This window comes from Schistocerca cancellata, chromosome 8 (genome assembly GCF_023864275.1).
Source record: "Schistocerca cancellata isolate TAMUIC-IGC-003103 chromosome 8, iqSchCanc2.1, whole genome shotgun sequence".
NCBI lineage: Eukaryota > Metazoa > Arthropoda > Insecta > Orthoptera > Acrididae > Schistocerca > Schistocerca cancellata.
The window spans coordinates 285547272-285569561 of record NC_064633.1 but is presented as its reverse complement, the minus strand read 5'-3'; the positions used below and the strand labels follow the sequence as shown (position 1 = coordinate 285569561).

The 22290-nt window shown below is 42.4% G+C and overlaps 1 protein-coding gene across 1 annotated transcript in view; it reads left to right on the top strand.

Moving 5' to 3' along the window:
- LOC126094675 (calcium/calmodulin-dependent protein kinase type IV-like) overlaps positions 1-22290 on the top strand; it is a 606666-nt gene that overhangs the window by 534991 nt on the left and 49385 nt on the right. Inside the window, exons 6-7 of the mRNA XM_049909186.1 lie at positions 5729-5882; positions 16817-16892. Coding sequence (XP_049765143.1) covers positions 5729-5882; positions 16817-16892 — 230 coding nt within the window. The remainder of the gene's footprint in view (positions 1-5728; positions 5883-16816; positions 16893-22290) is intronic.

Below are 22290 nucleotides of genomic sequence, written 5' to 3'. Positions count from 1 at the left end.
GAGACACGGGAGCCCAGGGAGGAGACGTACCTCTCCCAGCACTCCTGCTTACGCCGTGCAATAAGACGGCGGGCGAAGGCACGGAGCCTCTTAAAGGCGATGAGGGTCTCCAGAGACGGGGGCCGCCTATGACGCTGGAGAGCCCGCCTACGGTCGCGAATAGCCTCAGCAATCTCCGGCGACCACCAGGGGACAGCCTTCCTCCGAGGGAGGCCAGAAGAACGGGGGATGGAAGCCTCGGCCGCTGAAATGATGGACGTGGTTAAAACACGAACCACCTCGTCAATGTCACCCTGTGGGGGAGACTCAATGGTTGCAGCGGAAGTAAAAGCTGCCCAGTCAGCCCTGTGGAGAGCCCAGCGGGGCAAGCGCCCAGAAGAATGACACTGGGGCAGTGACAAATAGATGGGAAAATGGTCACTACCACACAGGTCAGGGTGCACTCTCCAGTGGAGGGATGGGACAAGGCCAGGGCTGCAAATAGAGAGATCGATGGCCGAGAACGAGCCATGGGCCACACTGAAATGCGTGGGAGCACCGGTGTTCAAGAGGCTAAGGTCGAGCTGAGCCAACACATGCTCCACGGCCCGACCGCGAACATCGGAGACAGTCCCACCCCATAGAGGGTTGTGGGCATTGAAATCACCCAGCAGCAAAAAAGGTGGCGGCAGTTCGGCTATCAGAGCAGCCAGGACATGCTGTGCGACAACACCATCAGGTGGAAGGTAAATACTGCAGACGGTGATAGCCTGTGGCGTCCACACCCGAACAGCGACAGCCTCTAAAGCTGTTTGTAGAGGTACAAACTCGCTGTGAAGAGAGTTAAGGACATAGATGCAGACGCCACCAGACACCCTTTCATAAGCTGCTCGGTTCTTAAAATAACCCCGATAGCCACGGAGGGCGGGGGTTCGCATTGCTGGAAACCAAGTTTCCTGCAGAGCAATGCAAAGGAAAGGATGACGGCTGAGAAGTTGGCGGAGCTCAGCTAGATGGTGGAAGAAACCGCTGCAGTTCCACTGGAGGATGGTATTAGCCATGGATGGGAAAGGCGTGAAGGGACTGGGGGGGCAGATTACGCCTCCGGGGCCCCTGCTGCTACTGAGTCACCACCTGGACAACAGCTATCCACTGCATCCGAGGGACTGGCGAGATCCATGTCCTCAGCGGACGCCAGGATCTCCACCTCATCCTCGGACGCAGAGGGAGAAGGTTGCGGTGGGACAGGTGCCACCGCAATTTCAGGATGCTTGGGAGCCTTTTTCTTTGACTGCTTTGCGCGCTGAGCCTTAGGTGGTTCTGGCTGGGAGGGCCCCACTGGGTCAGTCTCTGGGACTGAAGACGACCGTGACGCCCTACGACCAGCGACCGGTGGTTGTTTGACAACCTTGCGGGTGTCCACTTTGGCACTGGGCAAAGTCTGGGATGGGAGGGCCCCAAGGGACCCCTTCCGAGCGAGAAGAGCCGAAGAAGGCTCACGCTTCTCCGGCTGTGAAGGGGGAACAGATGTCCCCGGTGGTTGGGGTAGTGTTGCTCCTGAAGTAGATGGAGCAGGAGCAACAGGGAGTGAAGTGCCCCCCACAACCAAGGGGGCCGGTGAATGCTGACCGAGCTGAGATCGAACTGGTGTTGCAGCAGCGGCATAACTAGTTGGCATTGGCACAGGATGTAGCCGCTCAAATTTCCGCCTTGCCTCGGTGTAGGACAGGCGGTCCAGGGTCTTATATTCCATTATCTTCCTTTCTTTCTGGAAGATCCTACAGTCCGGCGAGCAGGGGGAATGGTGTTCTCCGCAGTTAACACAGATAGGAGGCGGGGCACATGGAGTATCAGGATGCGAAGGACGTCCACAATCCCGACACGTGATGCTGGAAGTACAGCGAGATGACATGTGCCCGAACTTCCAGCATTTAAAACACCGCATCGGAGGAGGGATATATGGCTTCACATCACAACGGTAAACCATCACCTTAACCTTTTCGGGTAAGACATCACCCTCAAAGGCCAAGATGAAGGCACCGGTGGCTACCTGATTATCCCTCGGACCCCGATGGACGCGCCGGACGAAGTGAACACCTCGTCGTTCGAGGTTGGCGCGTAATTCATCGTCGGACTGCAGAAGAAGATCCCTGTGGAATATTATACCCTGGACCATGTTCAGACTCTTATGCGGCGTGATGTTAACTGAAACATCCCCCAACTTGTCACAATTGAGCAACCTCCGTGACTGGGCAGAGGATGCCGTTTTGATGAGCACAGAACCAGAGCGCATCTTGGACAAGCCCTCCACCTCCCCGAACTTGTCCTCTAAATGCTCCACAAAAAACTGGGGCTTGGTTGACATAAACGATTCCCCATCAACTCGCGTACACACAAGGAACCGGGGTGAATAGTCTCCACTGCCCTCTTTTGCCATACGTTCCTCCCATGGAGTGGCCAGGGAGGGAAATGATCGTGGATCGTATTTCCTGCCGTTGAGGTTAGACCTCGATCGCTTAGAGACTGCTGGTGGTGGCCCACCAGCGAGAGACGATGTACCACGCTTCATTGCGGGTCATCCGCCCTGATGCCACCTACTCCGACCAAGGGCCCTCCCCACGGGCGCCACCCAGCCACAGCAAAGGCCACCTGGCAGGATGGCCATTGCCGGGAGTCCCGATGCCCCGGGGCGATGGGCATCTACTCCTTGGCATACGTGGGGAGTTAACGGCGCAGGCATCAGTAGAGCGATCCCTGTGTTGTCAGGGGGCTACAACCAAGAGGGTACATGGCGGCCCCACCACAACGGACTGGCTACCGTACTGGATCTTAGGTGCAAAAAATGGCCAAGGTCGTCGCCGCAGTTAAAAGAAACGCTGCAGAGTGCAGTGTGGTAATCGCCCAAGAGATCGAAAACGAGCGGGACACCATGGCAACGACGAGAAAGACGGCTAAAGGTCTAATTGCACGAAGGATAGAGTGCACCATGTAAGGCGCCCTTCCCCAATTGGCTCGCTCTTCGGAATAATTTAGAAAGATGGAGGTCAAACCCGAGAGGGGACCATCACATAAGGCCGAAACATGTGAGACTCCTTTTAGTCGCCTCTTACGACAGGCAGGAATACCGCGGGCCTATTCTAACCCCCGAACCCGCAGGGGGTGTGTAAATTAGTGAAATTATCTTGTACGTTATGGTATGTTATGTAGAGATTTGGGAGGAGATGAGGGGGAGATTTTTTGTTTGTTGTTGGGGGACTGGATAGTGACTGTATGACAGAATCTGGAAGGAGATGGTAATGGTAAATGGAACTTGTGGCTGTATGTGCATATTTAATGTTCTATTAAGTGATCAGTCAGTTTAAAGAGTGTGTGGTTTGCCAGGTTGGTCTGATCAGTTGTGAGTTGTTTCTTTTCTTTTATGGTTTTCTGAATGTAGTAGTTTTCTTGTAAGGTGAGGAGGTGATTTTTGTTGTTATTTATCCTAATGGTTTCCATTTTCATGTCTCATTACCACCAGAGACATAGACATGGAAATCGTTAGGACAAATAACAACAACAAAACTACCACATTCAAAAAACCATAACAGAAAAGAAACAACTCATAAAACATAAGATAAACTTGGCAATTCACAAACTCTTTAAACTGATTGCTCACTTAATATAACATTAAATATATACATATAACCACAGTCTCCATTTACCACTACCATCTCCTTCCAGATTCTGTCCTACAATCACCATCGAGCCTCACCCCCCATCCTCTCCCGCCAAAAAAGAAAGTACGTTAAAGGGTTGGGTTGGCAATACTTACAGCTTGAATGACAACAAACAAACAGACATAAACACTGTTACTGTGCAGTGAGAAATGGTATACTAAAGTAAAGTGTAAATAATTCAGCACAAGAAATACTGCAGAAAGGGAACAACTGCCAAGCACATATGTAAATCAAAGTCATTCAACATCAACTGCTGCTAGCAAGGAGGAAGGAAGTAGAACATTTGCAAGGAAACACTGTAACTTTCACACCAACGTAACAAGCAAGACACTGTTTTTAACCTAAAACAACCAAAAATGTACAAATGTATGTATCCATTTTGCAAAATAACCACAGAAGATGCTTTATAAATAGAAGCAAAATGTGTCTGGTGTAGTTCTCTTTAATTAAATTTCTGTCAGCTTAAGATGGATAACCAGTAGTAACTGATTTTAACAGCTGCTGCTGAAGATGGCTATGCAAACAAACATATTCCCCGATTCATTTTCTACTGGGGGAACCACTCTCATGACATTTAGTGGTCCATTATGCATTATTTAATCCTGAAAATCAGTGCTGATGATGTCCAGGATTAAATCTGAACCTCTCTACAATATCTCATGGCATGAGGGCAATTGACACCTTTGAGGTGATCAGTCTTCAAGATGGAGACAAGCTATGCAGCCTCTTGGTGGTATTTAACAGGAGTAGTCTGTGTGCCAGCATAATTTTCCACTCTCTCACTTGTATATCTGGTGGCAAAAAACTTCATACCACCACCTCTCCTCCTCATGCCAACTAAATGTTGGTGATGAAACTTTCTTCCACCATCAGGATTCAGCTTAAAAGTTAATAACTTTTCATCTCAAGCATGAGATTTTTAAAATTCCTCAGTGAAATTGTGTATAAATAATTTAGTTTTGAAATATATGTACATTAGTCTGAATATTACATTTAAACTGTAACTTAACAGATGTGACAAATCAAAAACATTCATAGAGCCTTGATGATATTTTTGAATGTCACAGACATGTATGGCACAGCCTACATGAAAATGTATTGTATTAAATATAAACTACAACTGAAGGTAAACTAAGAAAATTATCAGACAAACTGATGGCATGTTACATACTAACACATCATTCTGACAAGGAGTCTGAGTCACCAAATAAAATTCAGTGAAGATATTCCTTTTCAATCTGTGCATACTTCAGTATAGTCTGTGTATCTGCTGCTGATGTACTTACAACCACAAAAGGAAATTTATTTTCACTGATAACATTTAATCTGGCATGAAAATGGATGGAGATTGTTCATTGGTTCATAGACAGTACGGTACCATCAAAACAGAAAGTTATTGTTTTCATATGAACAACATTTGTGTAAATAACATATTAAGCTTCACATAGGGAGGAGATAGCATCAGGAACAAAGTTAAACAACAGGAAATTTTAAGGGTATACAGAGAGACTTCAGAGGCTACAGAAGTATGATGCAAGCAAATTTTGCTGCTCAGAAATGCCATTTATTTTAATTTATCACGACCACAGCATCATAACTCTTTCTATTCTCACACAAGTAATTTAATCAAAAAGTGCATAATCTACCTTTAAACGCATATATAAATATTACCTCGGAATGGAATTTGTTTACTCTTCAGATTCATTAACATATCCACAAAAGTTTACAAATGGCTCAAAATTTTAATGTTCTTGATAAAACATTACATTCTATTTCTACCCCCAGTGTCAGTACAGCTACAGACACATATTTTAAGAAATATGTTATAAAATCATTTTAATACCATTATTGTTGTAATGGATTTTATAATACATCCTAATAATTTTCAAGAATGTTGTAAAGCATAAACCTTTGAATAATCTATACACACATTCTGAATTTTTTACTTTCTTTTAATAATTTGCATATAAGACAGGATTACTATTGATTTCTTGCTTTCAGATCCCTTACGTTATATTGCATTGTATTGACAGTACCTGCATGGTTCTGGTGTGGTTCATGGTGATCTGAAGCCGGAACATCTACTTTTTGAATCTGAAGATGAAAACTCTTGCCTCAAGATGACTGACCATGGCCTAAACCATCTGCTTCAAAAGAGGCATCCTGGGTTTCCAAGGAGCTATTCTGGTTAGTTCTACTGCAGGATATTGTTTTACACATACTTATTAAACACTTTGATTATATAATGGAGTAGTGTATTCAAAGCTGTAAGTACATAACTTATGTAGCATGCAGGGTTTAGTATAAAACCTCTTGTTATATATCATATCTAAATGGAAAACTTTCTACTTCCAATTACTGCTCTCTCCTTGTCCTGCACTATCATTATGCAGCTTACGAACCCCTAAACTCAGTGATGCATCCAGTTTAAAATATTTTCTTATTCTTCCTTTCTCTTCAACTGAAAAAAATCCCATTTTTTCATAAAGATTAACTCAACATAAACTGTTGAATTAAAAGGATAAGATATCATTACATTATTCAATACATTTCTAGATACAAGTTTGTTAATGTCTACATGTGACTTCAACTATAATCTGATAAAAAATTACAGTAATAAGTCAAGTACAAAAGCATTAGTCACTTGAGGTATCGTATCTATGGAAAACAAAATAAACTAGAAAAAGTAAAGTGCTTGTTACAGTTAAACTCAAAAAAGTTCCTTTATTATCTAGGATAGTCATAAAAATTTAGAAGTTTACTTGTACTGCAGTATTCAGATAACAAATAACATGGCTAGTACTCTCGTTGAGCTCATAGATTATAAATCATGGGAGGGACATCTTTAGAGACAAACGACACTGATCACATAGAAACTTAAATTGTATACTTTGGAATCAAGAACAAATGATCAGAAATAAATATTTAACATTTTATAAATAAAAACAACTTACATCTGGCAGCATCAACTTTAGCCTCTAGTACCTTTTCAGTCCCAATGCGTGTATTACAATAGCTCATAATTTTTTTCCACTCTCTGTCAAAATATCCCTGTTGTTTATCGTATACTGAGAGACAGAGCTAGGACTCAACCAGTCGTTTACCTTCAGTTTGTATTTGGGCTTCACATACCACTGACTTTGTTGTAACCCAGTTGAAATAAATCCACAGGAGTAAGATCCATCCATGGCATAGCCTCCATTTTCCAACCAGTTATGAGAATGTAACATAATTGGATAGATAAAAAATCCACTCACCACGCAGCAGCTGGAGAACTCACATGTAAAGGTATTTAAATTTGCACTGGCTCCTCCTTCTGGTAGAAGGGCTGAAGGGGAAGGGACCCCTCTACCTTCCCTTCAACGCTTCTGCCAGAAGAAGAAGCCACAGGCTCCAAAAACTTACAAATTTATATGCTTTTAACATGTGTTATGCTGCCACTTGGTGAGTGGATTTTGTAGTCGCCACCAGAAAGATCGCGGGAGGCGCACATTGGCACGGCGCGTCACGGACAGTAGTTGCCGCAAGTAGAGTCCCGTCCACCAGAGGGCACGCGAGAATTCGGACGCGCCCTCTGCCGGCGTAACAACAACAACAACTCCGGCAGGACAGGCAGAGCGCAGTCAGTCAACATTGGGCATGCCTAGGACACAGTCCCGGTCTACGCTAAGTGAAGTGCGACGTAACGTGAACAGTGTTACTACACAATTGGCGTAGACAATGGCCAAAGCCTCTTTTTCCACCTGGGAGTAATGGGCCTGCGCGGGACTAAGCGTTTTCGACGCAAACGCCAGTGGTTGCTCGGAACCATCTGCGTTGCGATGGGCCAGGACCGCCCCCACCCCATACTGTGAAGCATCCGTAGCCAGGACTAACGGCTTATGGGGATCAAAAGTAGCCAAACAAGGGGCTGACGTGAGGAGGCCCTTCAATGAGGTGAACGCTCGCTCGCATGCCGGCGACCAATCAAAAGGAACACCCTTGTGCAGAAGGCAGTACAGGGGGTGGGCTATAGTGGAAGCCCTGGGAATGAACCGGTGGTAATAGGCTATCTTGCCTAAAAAAGCTTGTAACTCCTTCAGCGATGTGGGCCGAGGAAGGTTGACGATACCTTGGACCAAACTTCCTAGTGGCTGGATGCCATGCCGAGAGATGGTGTAGCCCACATACTCAATGGACGGTTGGAAGAAGGTTGACTTCTGCAGGTTGCAACGCAAGCCCACAGACCTGAATTTGAGAAAGAGGGTGCGAAGGTTGTGCAAGTGGTCCGTCGTGCTGTGGCCCGTGACAATTATGTCATCCAGGTAATTAATACAATGAGGGATTGTCGACGTGACATGCTCAAGATAACGCTGGAATATCGCCGGGGCACTGGATATTCCAAAAGCCAACCGCTGGTATTGGTAAAGGCCAAACGGGGTGTTGACGACTGCCAGCCGTTTGGAGTCCTCATCAAGTGGTATCTGATGATAAACCTCCGACAGATCGATTTTCGAAAAATAGTGGCCTCCCGCCACGGCGGAGAACAATTCATCAGCACGAGGCAAAGGATAGGTGTCCACCACCAATTGGGAATTAATGGTGGCCTTAAAATCGCCACAAAGACGTAATTTTCCAGAGGGCTTCTTGACAATAACGAGGGGCGAAGCCCACTCACTGGAAGAAATGGGAAGAACGACCCCTAGGGCTGTCAGCCGGTCTAGCTCTTCCTTTACCTGAGGGCGGAGAGCCAAGGGGATCTGCCTCGCGCGTAGAAAACGCGGGCGAGCCGACGCCTTCAACGTTAAGTGAGCTTCAAAATCTGAAACACGCCCCAGACCCTCCTCAAAAATGTCTGGAAAGTCTGAGATCAAAGATTCTAATGAGTGATAGGGAACGTCTTCGGAGACCAACTGTATGGTGTCAGCGATAGAAAAACCGAAAGCTTGAAAGGCATCCAGGCCAAAAAGGTTAGCGGAGCTCGCATCACTGACAACAATAAAAGTAATAGGCCGAGTGACTGATTTGTAAGTCACGTCGGTAGTGAATTGACCCAGTAGGGGAATGAACTGTTTACCATAACCGCGTAGACGCCAGTAAACTGGCGCCAACGGGGGCGATCCAAGGTCGGAATACGTTTGTGCATTCAACAACGAAACTGCCGCGCCCTTATCTACTTGCAGTTGTAACCGGCGCGACCGAACTGACACCTCGATAAAGAGTTTGCGTGCTGATGCGTCGGGAGCCTGGCCCGATGAAACTTCCTGAATGTCAACGTCCATGTCCTCTGTACTTGCTTCCTTCGATTCCTTTGAGGCTGAGCGGCAAACTTTAGCAATGTGACCGTTTTTATGACATTTGCGACAAACGGCCCAACGCTGGGGGCACTTTGACCGATCGTGATGTATATAGCACGACGCACAGGACGGCAACAGGGGCCGGCGGCCGGAATTCTGTTTACGCGCCGCGCGGGAGCGGCCGTAACGGCCGGATTGTACCGCTCGCACGTCGTCCACCCCGGACACAGTGGACGCGGCCGCGCCGCCCTGAACCTCCGCGACGTCGCACCACGCTTCCAGCTGTTGACCTGCTGCGTGAGAGACTTCATACAATTGAGCAATGGACAGGACTTCTTCGAGGGAAGGGTCTTCTAACTGCAGGGCCCGTTGCCGGACCTCCCTATCAGGGGCCGAACGAACAATGACGTCGCGTACCATAACCTGGGCATACGACTCCCGCGACTGCTCCGTGACAAAATGACACTTGCGACTAAGACCGTGCAGGGTTGCGGCCCACGCCCGGTAAGACTGATGGGGCTGTTTCTTGCATTGATAGAACTCGACCCTAGCCGCCACAACATGCGTGCGGCGGCGATAATATGAAGACAGCAATGAACACAATGCGTCAAAAGACAAGGATGAGGGTTCCTGCAACGGCGCCAGCTGCCGCAAAACTTGATACAGCGAGGGAGATATCCAAGACAAGAAGAGAGCACGACATACCTCCGCATCGGCAACATGAAACGCCTGGAAATGCTGCCGAAGGCGATGTTCATATGCGTCCCAATCCTCCGCCGTCTCGTCATACGGGGGAAAGGGAGGAGGGAACGGCGCCGGAGCAGACGGCGGGGAGAGCAACGCCGGAAGCACTTGTTTCATGGTGGCCATGAGCTCCGTCTGCTGCGCAACCAAAACCCGCACCAAATCCTCCATGCCGTGGAGAAACTGCGAAACCGGAACAACGACGCAACACGCGAAAGAACGACCCTACTCGTCGCCAATTGTGTAGTAACACTGTTCACGTTACGTCGCACTTCACTTAGCGTAGACCGGGACTGTGTCCTAGGCATGCCCGATGTTGACTGACTGCGCTCTGCCTGTCCTGCCGGAGTTGTTGTTGTTGTTACGCCGGCAGAGGGCGCGTCCGAATTCTCGCGTGCCCTCTGGTGGACGGGACTCTACTTGCGGCAACTACTGTCCGTGACGCGCCGTGCCAATGTGCGCCTCCCGCGATCTTTCTGGTGGCTACTACAGATTTTTTTATCTACACAATTACATTTATTCTCAAAAAGTAATTATATTTGGTGATGTACTTGAACCAATTATGAAGTTATCTGTCATTTATGATCTCACAGGTGATAATATTGAAATGACATGCTGCAACTTCAGATCAGATCTCACAAAAGTAAGAGGAATAGTCTCAACAGCTGCCACAGAAAATATTGAATGAACACTAGGTACTGTTTACTATAACATTAAGATCACAGCAAATAATGTCCTACTAGATGATCTTATAAAACTACAGCCCATGATTTGATAAAGCAGTGCTGATGAACTGAGATGAATGTAGGGAACAGATTTTCATTGCTCCAGACATAGCTTTTGTGGTAGTTTAGTTACAGTTGAAAGAAGCCTGTGAAAAATTTGTACTGTTGGAAGTTCACTCCTGGAGTACTGTGGTGGATAATGTATTGACAGACATTGCTTGCATACGATGTTCGTGATATGGTTGCAATTGCTACTCTACCAGTACTTTGCTTGCTGTTTTCTTTGAAACATAAATTTCAAATGGAACAGCAACAAAGTTCAGCACACTGCAACTCCAGTGGATCTGTGTACCTATTCATAAACACTGAAGAAGTAGAGCTTCATTAGTTTGGTTTTGAGGAGGGGACAGTATACAGTAGCTGTTAATGAAATATTCACGAAGAGAATTGAGAACCAAATCATGAACAAAATATGGGCCAAATAGTCATAAACTTGAGAGTCAAAGAGCAAGTTCATAAACAAAGGGGAGGCAAGTCATACACAGTTATTTGAATGTTACTTACCAGGCTCTGCCTGTTACAATCTTTTGGCATACCACAAGTGAGAACATCTGAAAGCCACAGAGTTGAGACCAGTAGCATCTCTATTATATCATCCAAGATCATGTCTCAGAAGTAGAGTATTAAAACTGTGTATTGTTTTCTCAAGCTAACACTACCAATTTTGATGTAGCTGGTATTTACTTGTTATGGAATATCTACTTCTAAATCTATACATTGCAAATCTCTGTGAAGGCAGAGGGTACAGCCCACTGCACCAGTTACTATGGCTTCCACCAGTTCCACTCACGTATGGAGTGTGGGAAGAATGATTGTTTGAATATCCTTGTTCATGCAGTAATTATTCTAATCTTATCCTCATGATCCTTATGTGAGTGATACTCAGGGGATTGTAGTATATTCCTAGAATCATCATTTAAAGCCAGTTATTGGAACTTTGCTAACAGACTTTCTTGGTGATAGTTTACATCTATCTTCAAGTGTCTTCCAATTCAGTTCCTTCAGTTTCTTTGTGACACTCTCCCATGGATCAACAAACTTGTGACCATTCATAATGCCCTTCTCTGTATATGTTCAAGATCCCCTGTTAGTCCTATTTTGTATGGGTCCCATACACTTGCGTAATATTCCAGAACCAGTTGTACCAGTGATTTGTAAGCAATCTCTTGGTAGAGTTATTGCAGTTCCCCAGTATTCTACCAATAAACCAAAATTTATTTTACCCATGACTGAGCCTACATGATCATTCCATTTCACATCCCTACATAATATTACACCTAGGTATTTGTATGATTCCAGTAGTGACTCATTGATATTATAGTAGAAGGATACTATGTTTTTTCCATTCTGTGAAGTGCACAGTTTTACATTTCTGGACTTTTAAATCAAGTTTCTAATCTTTGCACCACTTTGAAATCTTATCAAGATCTGATTGAATTTTATGCAGCTTCTTTCAGACAGTACTTCAACATAGATAACTGCATCAGCTGCAAAAAAGTCTGAGGCTGCTATTAACATTGTCTGCAAGGTCATTAATATACAGCAACAACAGAAAGAGTCCCTAAATGGTTCCCTGGGGTACACCTGAGGTTACTTCTACATCTGATGATAGCTATTCAAGATGACATGCAGCGTCCTCCCTGCTAAGAAGCCCTCAGTCCAGTCACAAAATTCACGCCCTATGCCCATACATTTTACAATAAACATAGTTTGGTACTGAGTCAAATGATTTTTGGAAATCAAGAGATACTGGATCTACCTGACTGCCTTGATCCAATGCTTTCAGTATATCATGTGAGAAAAGTGCAAGTTGGGCTTCACATGATAGATGTTTTCAGAATCCATGCTGACTGGCAATGAAGAGGTCATTCTGTTCAAGATATCTCATTATGTTTGAGCTCAGAATATGTCCTAAAATTCTACAACAAATTGATGCCAAGGATATTGGACAGTAGTTTTGTGGAACACTTCAATTACCTTTCTTGTAAGTGGGAGTGACCTGTGATTTTTTCCAAGAATTGGGCACAGAGACTTGTTTAAGGGATCTAGACAGATTACAATTAGAAGAGGGGCTAACTCAGTGGCAAATTCGGTATAAATAAAAGGCACTGGAGCTTTGTTCAATTTTAATGATTTCAGCTGTTTCTCAACACAACTGACACTAATACTTATTTCCTTCATCTTTTCAGTGGTATGAGGATTAAATTGGGGTAATTTTCCTGGGTTTTCCTTTGCAAATGAACATTTGAAAATTGAGTTAAGCATTTCAGGTTTTGCTTTGCTACCCTCAGTTTTAGTTCCTGTCTCATTTACTAGGGACTGTACACTACCTTTGGTGCCACTGACAGCCTTTACATATCACTAGAACTTATTGAGGTTTTGCAAAATATCATTTTACAATATTATGCTATGGTAGTCCATGAAGGCTTCACACATTGCTCTTTCGAAAGCCAAATGTGTTCCATTCAGCATCTCTCTATCTGTAGCCCTGTGTTTTGTTTTACACCTATTATGCAGTAGTCTCTGTTTCTTTAGAAGCTTCTTTGGAGTAACCGTATACCATGGGGGGTATCTCCCATTATGAAATATTCTACTGGGGACATTTCTGTCCAGTGCATGATCTAGTATTGTTTTAAACTTGCCCCATTGTACCTCTACATGCACCTGCCCTTTGATGAAAGTTTCAAGATTCGCATTGAGATATGATGGTACTGATTTTTTAACTATTTATTGTGTTTTTATGCTTGTTTTAGTTGTCCTTTGTACTTTGGTAATCATTGTTGCCACAACCCCATCACGGTCACTGATACCAGTTTTGATGTGGACATCCTCAAAAATGTCAGGTCTATTTGTTGCCATTAAATCCAATATATTTGCATCATGAGTGGAGTTCTGAACTATCTGTCCTAGGTAATTTTCAGATAAGGCATTTAGTAACATTCCACAGTATGTCTTATCAGACCAATCACTAAGGAAATTGTAATTTCCCCAGTTAACTGTTGGATGATTAAAATCTCCACTGATGATTGCAGAACTTACGTACAAGTGAACTGAGGTTTTCTCTAATGTTTTGGTTACATCAGGAGATGAGTTTGGTAGGCAATAAAAGGCTTGAACTATCATTTTATGTCCATGCTTGATATTGAGTCTTTTCCACACATTATCATATGCTGCTTCAATTTCTATCTCGGTGGATTAAAGTTTCTTGTCTACTGTGATGAATATGCCACTTCCATTTCTACCATTTTGATATATACTTAAATTTTCCCCAAAAAACTCACTACTATCAATGTCAGATTTCAACAAGCTTTCTGTACCTAATATTATGTGAGCTTCACTGCTTTTCATGAGCAAACTCTTGCTCTTTGTTGCAAATGCTGTGGGAGTTAACTGTTAGGATTTTAATACTCATAACTGTGGGAGGCATTTCTGACACTCTTACTCTGGTACTTCTGGGCTTCCTATTCCCATTGTTATCCGTATTGGATGGAGCGTCACCTAATCTAAAAAAACTTTATGTGCACCCCTCCTGCAGTCTGCTACCTAAGTAGCAGCCTCTGATGTGTAGTGCACACCTGGCACATTTAAAGGGACCACACAGAGCTGTACCCTATTGTGCAAGTCCAGCAAGTTGCAGCTTGTCTTATCACAGAATGTCCACAGCCTCAGGTTAAGTCTGTCCACTTCATTCAGAACCAAAGGGCAACAGTGAGTTCCCAGGATATTCTTAAAATTGTGAGGTTCATTGAAACTCCGTGCAAAAGGCAGGTCCACATCTGGGTAGATAATCTGCAAGACACTGCAAGCCACTGTTTGGTGCAAGGTGGAGGGTACCCTGTACCACTACTAGTCTTTTCCATTTCTGTTCCACTCGGAAATAGAGCGAGGGAAAAATGACTATCTATTTGCCTCCATATGAGCTGCAATTTCTCGTATCTTTTCTTCGTGGTCCTTATGTGCAAGCTATGTTGCCAACAGTAAAAGCATTCAGCAGTTAACTTTGAATGCTAATTCTCAAAATTCACTCAGTAATGTTTCTTGAAAAGAACATCACCTTCTCTCCAGGGATTCCCATTTGAGTTCCAAAAGGTTCTCCATAACACTTATGTGTTGTTCAAATGTACTGGTAACAAATCTTTTCAACCATCTCTGCCAGTCACTGAAATGACTCAAGTATGACTTTGGAGCCTATACTACAGGTATCATTTGTTCAAACATACACCATAGTCTTCAGTTGGTTGCACCCTGTTCCCTCAATGGCTGCTGGAATAGCCTCTTCAACATGTTGAATGAGGCTCCAGGCATACACACTGAGTGCACCTAGTGTCCTTTCCAGTCCCTTGCTTCCATTTCCCAAAGGGGTACCACCATTTGCCATGTGTTTGAAATGCTGAAGATTAATATACCCCTACCCTTTTGTGTTTGCCTCTTCTTCACACTAGAAAAAAAAAGGTTCCCTCAAAATGGGTGAAAGACAGCACCTCAAATTTGTTGGTTACAAGGACTGATACAAGATCCTGAGTCTTTCATGCTCCCAATCTACCATTGATATGCCACTCACAGTCAAGTTGATGATTAATTGCAGAGCCTGTACTTTCTGCAGAGGAGACAGGATCCGCAGGAGAGGACAGAACTTGGGGTACCTCTGATATCAGTGTCACAGGTATAATACTCTTGAATGCCCTTCCAATACCTGATTCACAGCAGGGCAATTGTCAGGGCAATTTCCAGCTTTTTATGAACATCAAGCAACTCATCCCATGTTCATGCACAGCAGTCACAGTGGAGCTGCATTTTGGCTGGAGCAATGTATTACAAGGCAGTGAACAAATAACTTTAAATTAAGCCTGTTCATTATCTTTTAAACTGTTGAGCTAAAAGTTGCTAATTCCCTATAAGAATTGGAGCAGTTACGTGAAACGAGATTTCTTCAGTAGCTTATAAACACGAGCTTTGTATATATTGCTCATTCAGGTCTTAATACTCCCTAGAATATTCACTGTCCTCCATTACTGCTTTATATCGAAATACTAAGCTTAGGATCCTCTACCATCCATCTCATTTTATGCTAAAACTTTTGGACATCCTGTATATGTACAAATTATGTGATGTTATTATGTTAAGAGAGACAAAGTGGCATCAACTAAAATTTTTGGGTGCTAATCCTAATACTATATGTATCTACTTTCATTTACATCATCTCAGAATCATCTTCAGTAATTGCAGGGGCAACAGTCTGGATGATTGACTGATCTGGCCTTGTAACACTAACCAAAACGGCCTTGCTGTGCTGGTACTGCAAACGGCTGAAAGCAAGGGAAAACTACAGCCGTAATTTTTCCCCGAGGACATGCAGCTTTACTGTATGGTTAAATGATGATGACATCCTCTTGGGTAAAATATTCCGGAGGTAAAATAGTCCCCCATTCGGATCTCCGGCCGGGGACTACTGAAGAGGACGTTGTTATCAGGAGAAAGAAAACTGGCAGTCTACGGATCGGAGCATGGAATGTCAGGTTCCTTAATCGGGCAGGTAGGTTAGAAAATTTAAAAAGGGAAATGGATAGGTTAAAGTTAGATATAGTGGGAATTAGTGAAACACTAAACAGATTCAGAAGGATGTAGGTTGCAGTAGGTACTGGGAGATGAAGGAGCTTGCACAGGATAGATTAGCATGGAGAGCTGCATCAAACCAGTCGCAGGGCTGAAGACCACAACAACAAAAACAGAATCATCTTGCTTTCAGACAGAGATCCTTTCACTGTTTATTTACTATGTTTATCACCATTGTGATTTTAGTCATTTAGTAGACAACAACTCTACATTCATATTACATTTTAGAATGCCTTCAGTTGTAATTCCAGGAATCTTTTCTTTTTCAACACTAACTGCATATGAACAATTACAGTTCAGTCACTGTAATAGAAAATCCTGATAATGATACAAGACATGAAAATTGACCATTCACAGAGTAGAGAAAGAAATGAGCTGTGTACAGACTCATGACAAGACCATTAGATCTCATCTCAACTTTAAAACTTGCAGTTTTCTGCAGAGCATGGACACACACACACACACACACACACACACACACACACACACACACACACACAGACACACGCGCGCGGGTGTGCGCGCGCGCTCAGAGAGAGAGAGAGAAATGTATGACTAATAGTGCAATTACTATAGACTTTCACTTAATACTCTAAGACAGTATAATTTTAAGACTGACATCAGGGGTTTCTTCAGTGCAGTTTAATGGTTTATATATGTACAGAGTATATATACAAAATAATCAAAATCTTGTATTTTTCAGCTCCAGAAGTGCTGCTGAATAAAGGATTTGGACCACCTTCTGACATCTGGAGCCTTGGTGTGATTATGTACATCATGTACGTCATTTGCCTTTATATGCTTCAAGAACTAATTTGCTAAGTATTTTGCACTTTTATTTGTCAATTCTGTTAGCATCTATGACTTTTTGGAATATGAATTTAGCTGCACTCTGTATGCTTTGTGTCATTTCCAGATCAACAAAGTCTATAATCAAGGCAAAGTTTCATTGTTCATCACTTTGCCTTGTAGTTCCCATGGTGAGAATATTCTCCTTTTCATTTGGCAAATAAGGTGCTTGAAATTTTTTTTTTTTTTATAGTTGTAGGATGTTTAAAGACCAATCCCACACAATTTTCTGCTTTTTGTTATGGTAGTATGTTTTGCTTCAGACAGTAAGACATTATTTGTACCTGCCTCTAGTTGTTGTCAGAAATTTTCCATTCACTGGCTGATTTTAAGTTTTGAAAGCTTACCTACTATATTAATAATGTTTCAGGAGACTCCCTTCAGCTGTCACTTTATGGACAGTCTCTTTCTTTACACCTTCTGCAGTTGCTGTGGGACAGAACTTTAAAAATGAGCTTTAAAACTATTTTGAAAGAGTGTACCAGGCAAAAGTCCTAAAGAAAGATCTTGAGGTATATGAGGGAAACAGATTCCCAAATACACTGCATGAGCTGTACAATATTAGTCACATTGAAATCAATGAATGGATGGATAGAACACTCCGGGATGGGCTCATGCTCAACCATATCTGCCTCACTAGAGTGAAGAGTAAATCATGATGATGATGATGATGATGATGATGATGATGATGATGAGGATGACAATTTATGATGATTTGTTCCTTCTATATCTATTCCCATACCTTTCAAACAACTGTGAAGTACATGGCAAAGGGTGCTTCCCATTAGACCATTTATTAAAGCTTTTTTTCCATTTCATTCAGTTACAGAGCACAGGAAGAACAACTGCTTAAAAGCATCTGTGTGCACTTTAATTAGTGTAATCTTGTGTTTATGATCCCTACAGGACTAATACATAGGAGTCTGGTCCTGAAAGTTATCAAAGTGTTGCCTTAACTAACTGTGTAGTAAAGATCCTGTAGCACATGGTAAGCCGCACCTTGTTTACGCCATTGAGACCAAGGAATTTTTTTGGCATTCTCAGTTTAATGACAGGAGGCATTGATCCATTGTTGACAAATTGACATTGCTGCAGATGACTATATCACAGTCTTTCCTGTGGAGACAGCACCTAGTGGGCATATTTTTTTTATATAGACAAGTATTACGAACTACTTGGATGCACAAATATTCTCACACAGCTCCATCAATGGGGTTTCTTTGCAAGATTGCCTGTACTCATACAGTTTTTCCTATCACAGTGGTTTTTTAGATGCCAAATTGTTGAAGCTCTGTCTGACAGATTTTATCAGCAGAATAGTGTCCCTCAAGACAGTAGTTTAAGTGCACCTCTGTTCTCAGTTACTATTAACGGTATAACCTATATGGTATGGAACTCAGTGGAGTGTTCTTTGTTTGTGGGTGACTTTGCATTCTTTCTTTCCTCTATCAACCCAGTAACAGCAACTCACCAATTGCAACTTGCAGGTTGTAAGAATAGGTGACTTGGCTCATACTGATTTCATATTTTCTACAGTTAAGTGTGTTTGTGTGGATTTTAACCATTCTTGTTGTCATTTCAGTATATCAGGCCTGCAAATGAAGGACACTAATTTAATTTTTTTTTTTTAAATCTGAGATTTCTGGGCCTCATATTTCATTCAAAATTGTCGTCCTTAGTCACAGGTCCTGGGGAGTAAACATGGCACATCCAGTTTGTAAAGGTTTTGTATGGCCCTGGATGCACTTATGGAGGCATCCTTTATGGATCAGCAAGACCTAGTTACCTCAAGATTGTTGATGCTATCCTCCACGAGAATATTAGTCTGGCCACAGGTGCTTATAAGACCAGCCCTATATGCAGCCTCCATGATGAGGCTGAGGAGTTACCATTTGCCATCCAGTGACAGCTCCTTATAGTGAATCATTCTTACAATTTCTCTGCTGTTCCAGATTCACCAGCTCATCAAACTGTTTCTCAGCATTCCATGAAAGCAGTTTTCACAACTACTTCAAGAACAACATAGCCTTTTTGAATCTGTACAATGCATAGCATTGCAACACTTAATGTGGGTCAAATAAGAACCCTGACCCAGGAATGGAGCCAATTGTCACCTTGGTTACTAAAGAAGCCAGAATAGTTTTAAACTTAGTAAGATACAGGACAGTTGGTATTCTTGCATATGTTTTTAATTCAAAGCTTAATAAAAGTTTATGTAAACACAACAACTATGTAGCTGTAGTGACAAATTGGTCAGTAGGGGAGATTCATGTGGCTATTTAGTGGTTTTCCTTGAATACATCATACAGATTCATTTACCAAATGAATTTACTATATAAAAAGGGTATTCAGTAAGTAATCCACCACTTTTTTTCTGAAAGCAGGTTGGTTTATTCAGGGTTCCAATACACAATATTATTTCTCATTCTTTTGGCTACAAAACCCTATTTTTCTACATAATTTCTGTTCAGTGCACTGGCCTTTGCCACCTGACTGGGATGGCCTTTGGTGCATAGTATCACTCCGCTGGGCAGGGTTCGAGCCAATGTCTTGCTGCATCAATAAACTCCTCATCGTCCACAAACTGCTTCACATGGAGTGCATCCTTCACTAGGCCAAACAGATGGAAGTCAGAAGGTGCAAGATCTGGGCTGTAGGGTGGATGAGGAAAAACAGGCAAATATAGTTTTGTGGGCTACTCGTGGGTGTGAATACTTGTTTCAGGCCTTGTACTGTCACAGAGATGGAGAAGTTCACTTGCCTTTTTTGCATATGACATGAACGTATCCTCATGTTCCAAAAATGCAGGAGTCACCACTGTTTGCAGCTGGCAGGCACATGGGAGATCAGACAGGTTTGTGTGAACTTGTTGCTGTGATGACAGATGCCTTGGCCAATGACTCACCATGCTTTTGTTCACGGCAAGGTCTCTGTAGAGATTCTGCAAGTGCCTACAAATATCTGTGATCCTCTAATTTTCTGCCAAAAGAAACTCAATGACAGCTCTTTGCTTGGAATGCACCTCTACCAGAGATGCCGTTTTGAAGGCTGGGAATAGTGCTCCCACCTACCACAACTTCATGAAACTATAGAGGCTGAAGTAGGAAAACTCCACAAAGTCACACATCAAATTATATATATTTTCAACTGAAATTAGCTGAGAAAAAAATGTGCTGCATTACTTACTGAATACATCTCACATGTTGCAAAGTTTTATGTGATCTTGTGGACACTGAAGCAGGTGATACTGTAGCTAAATACTGATTCTGATCATATCTAGCAGGCAGTGTACAAAGACTAAAGATAATACAAACCTCAAAGAGTGCTAGACATACACAGACAACATTTATTTATACAGGAATTCCACAGAATAACATATTAGGATAATATTGTTCCTCCTATACATCAATGACTTTTCCAGTGGTGTTAGTCAAGGGAAAAATTCAGTGTGCTGATGATAAAAATATCAGTCACTAAAAAACAGGATAACTCCTTGAAAAGAAATCAAATGATTTCTTGGAGGAAGTTTATAGTTGGTCAGTATGCTGTAAAGTGAGACAGTATAAAGAAAACAGATGCCATGAAGTTAAGATTCTAGAGGGAAAATGACTGTTAAATTAAATGCAAATGATACCTCTATACACTGTGTAAGTGACACATAATTTCTAGAAATGAATATTGATTCTTTGTTGAACTAATGTGAGCACACCAAGATACTTGCAAACAATATGTCAACAACATGTTACACCCATAGAGTCCTATCATCAGTGTGGCACAGCCAGTGTCTTATAGTTAAAACTGTTCATATATACACTCATTTGTTAGCTATATAATTGTTTTCTGTTTTACAACTTCTACTGATAAATAAAACTGCAAAATAAATTAACCAAGATGATTAAAGATATTACTAAAAGAAAACGTTACTCAGAAAGCCATGGAATGTACAATACTAATATTCATCCACTCTCTGAGTTCAATATCTCACTTATCATAGACAAATGCTGGATCAGTTTTGAGGTTTGTAAACTGGAAATTCCAGCACATAAACAGGAAAATCAATCTTCATCACTGTGGTCCTGAGGTAAGCCGATATGATGTGTAGTGTTACATTGTGAAACAATGTGTGTATTTTGTGCACAGTGATTAAGAGTGAGAAATGAATGAAAAATTTAGCACTAGTCTTTCACGTTATCAAATAATTTCTTTACAAAACAGTATTGTACACTGCAGATAAACCAAATGATATAGCACTGTTTTAAACATGCTAGCTGTATATTCAAGAGTGTGGATGTTCCAGTCTTCACCCACCCAACCTGATTAAGGTTTTCCATGTATGCTATTTTAGTAGTTCTTAAATTTTAATACCATGACATTTTCAGTCTCCTTGTAAATGTAATCCATGGATGAATAGAGCTACTACCAAACAATGAAAAGCCCAGGTTGAATAATGACAATGTTATGAAAAGGACATATTGATGCTCACCACACAGATGAGGCACTGAGTCACAGACAGGCACAATGAATGACTGCTAAGCGTTTAAGCTTTCCACCAAAAGACCTTCTTCAGAAATATCTCTGAAGAATTCATTTTGCCTGTTTGCAACTCAACATCTCCTGTATGTGGTGAGTAGCAATCTACCCTTCTCATGATAGTGTTGTTAGAACTGCAAGTACTACTGCTATTACTACTACTACTACTACTGCTACTACTATGACTACAGATGTGGCAGTCAATGCCACCAGTTAGGTCATTGTACTGTCTCCCTACAAGCTATATACATGTAAAAATCCTGAATGCTTGGTGCTTCGCAGTTTTCAGATTTTTATTAAGGGACATTATCTATACACCATGAGTTGCACTATAAATATTTATTTGGTAAAACCAATTTTCAGGTTTATAACTGATCATCACTAGATATTATGTATCTCTAAAGCAGTGACACACATATCCCTTAATGTGATAGGATCCAAAATCTGTCCTATTATGTAGTACACAGGCTGACATCAGTAAAATACAAGACAGCCTGTATAATATGTGACAGGATGGATTTCAGATTCCATCACATTAAGTGATATGTGTGTTGCTGCTACAGAGGTACATAATATCCTCCTGATGATGGATTATAGACCCCAAAACTAGTTTTGGCTCTATTGAGGTACAGGGTCATTCATCAGTAGGAAAAAGAGTGGCTAAAGGGGACAAACAATAAGTTGTGGTTAGGAAAACCAACTACTAGTCAGTAATGGGGTGCCACCATCTGGTCCCTGAGATGACATGAAGTCCTTCTCATTCATCTTCAGACAGGACACTGTCTGATGACACATGGC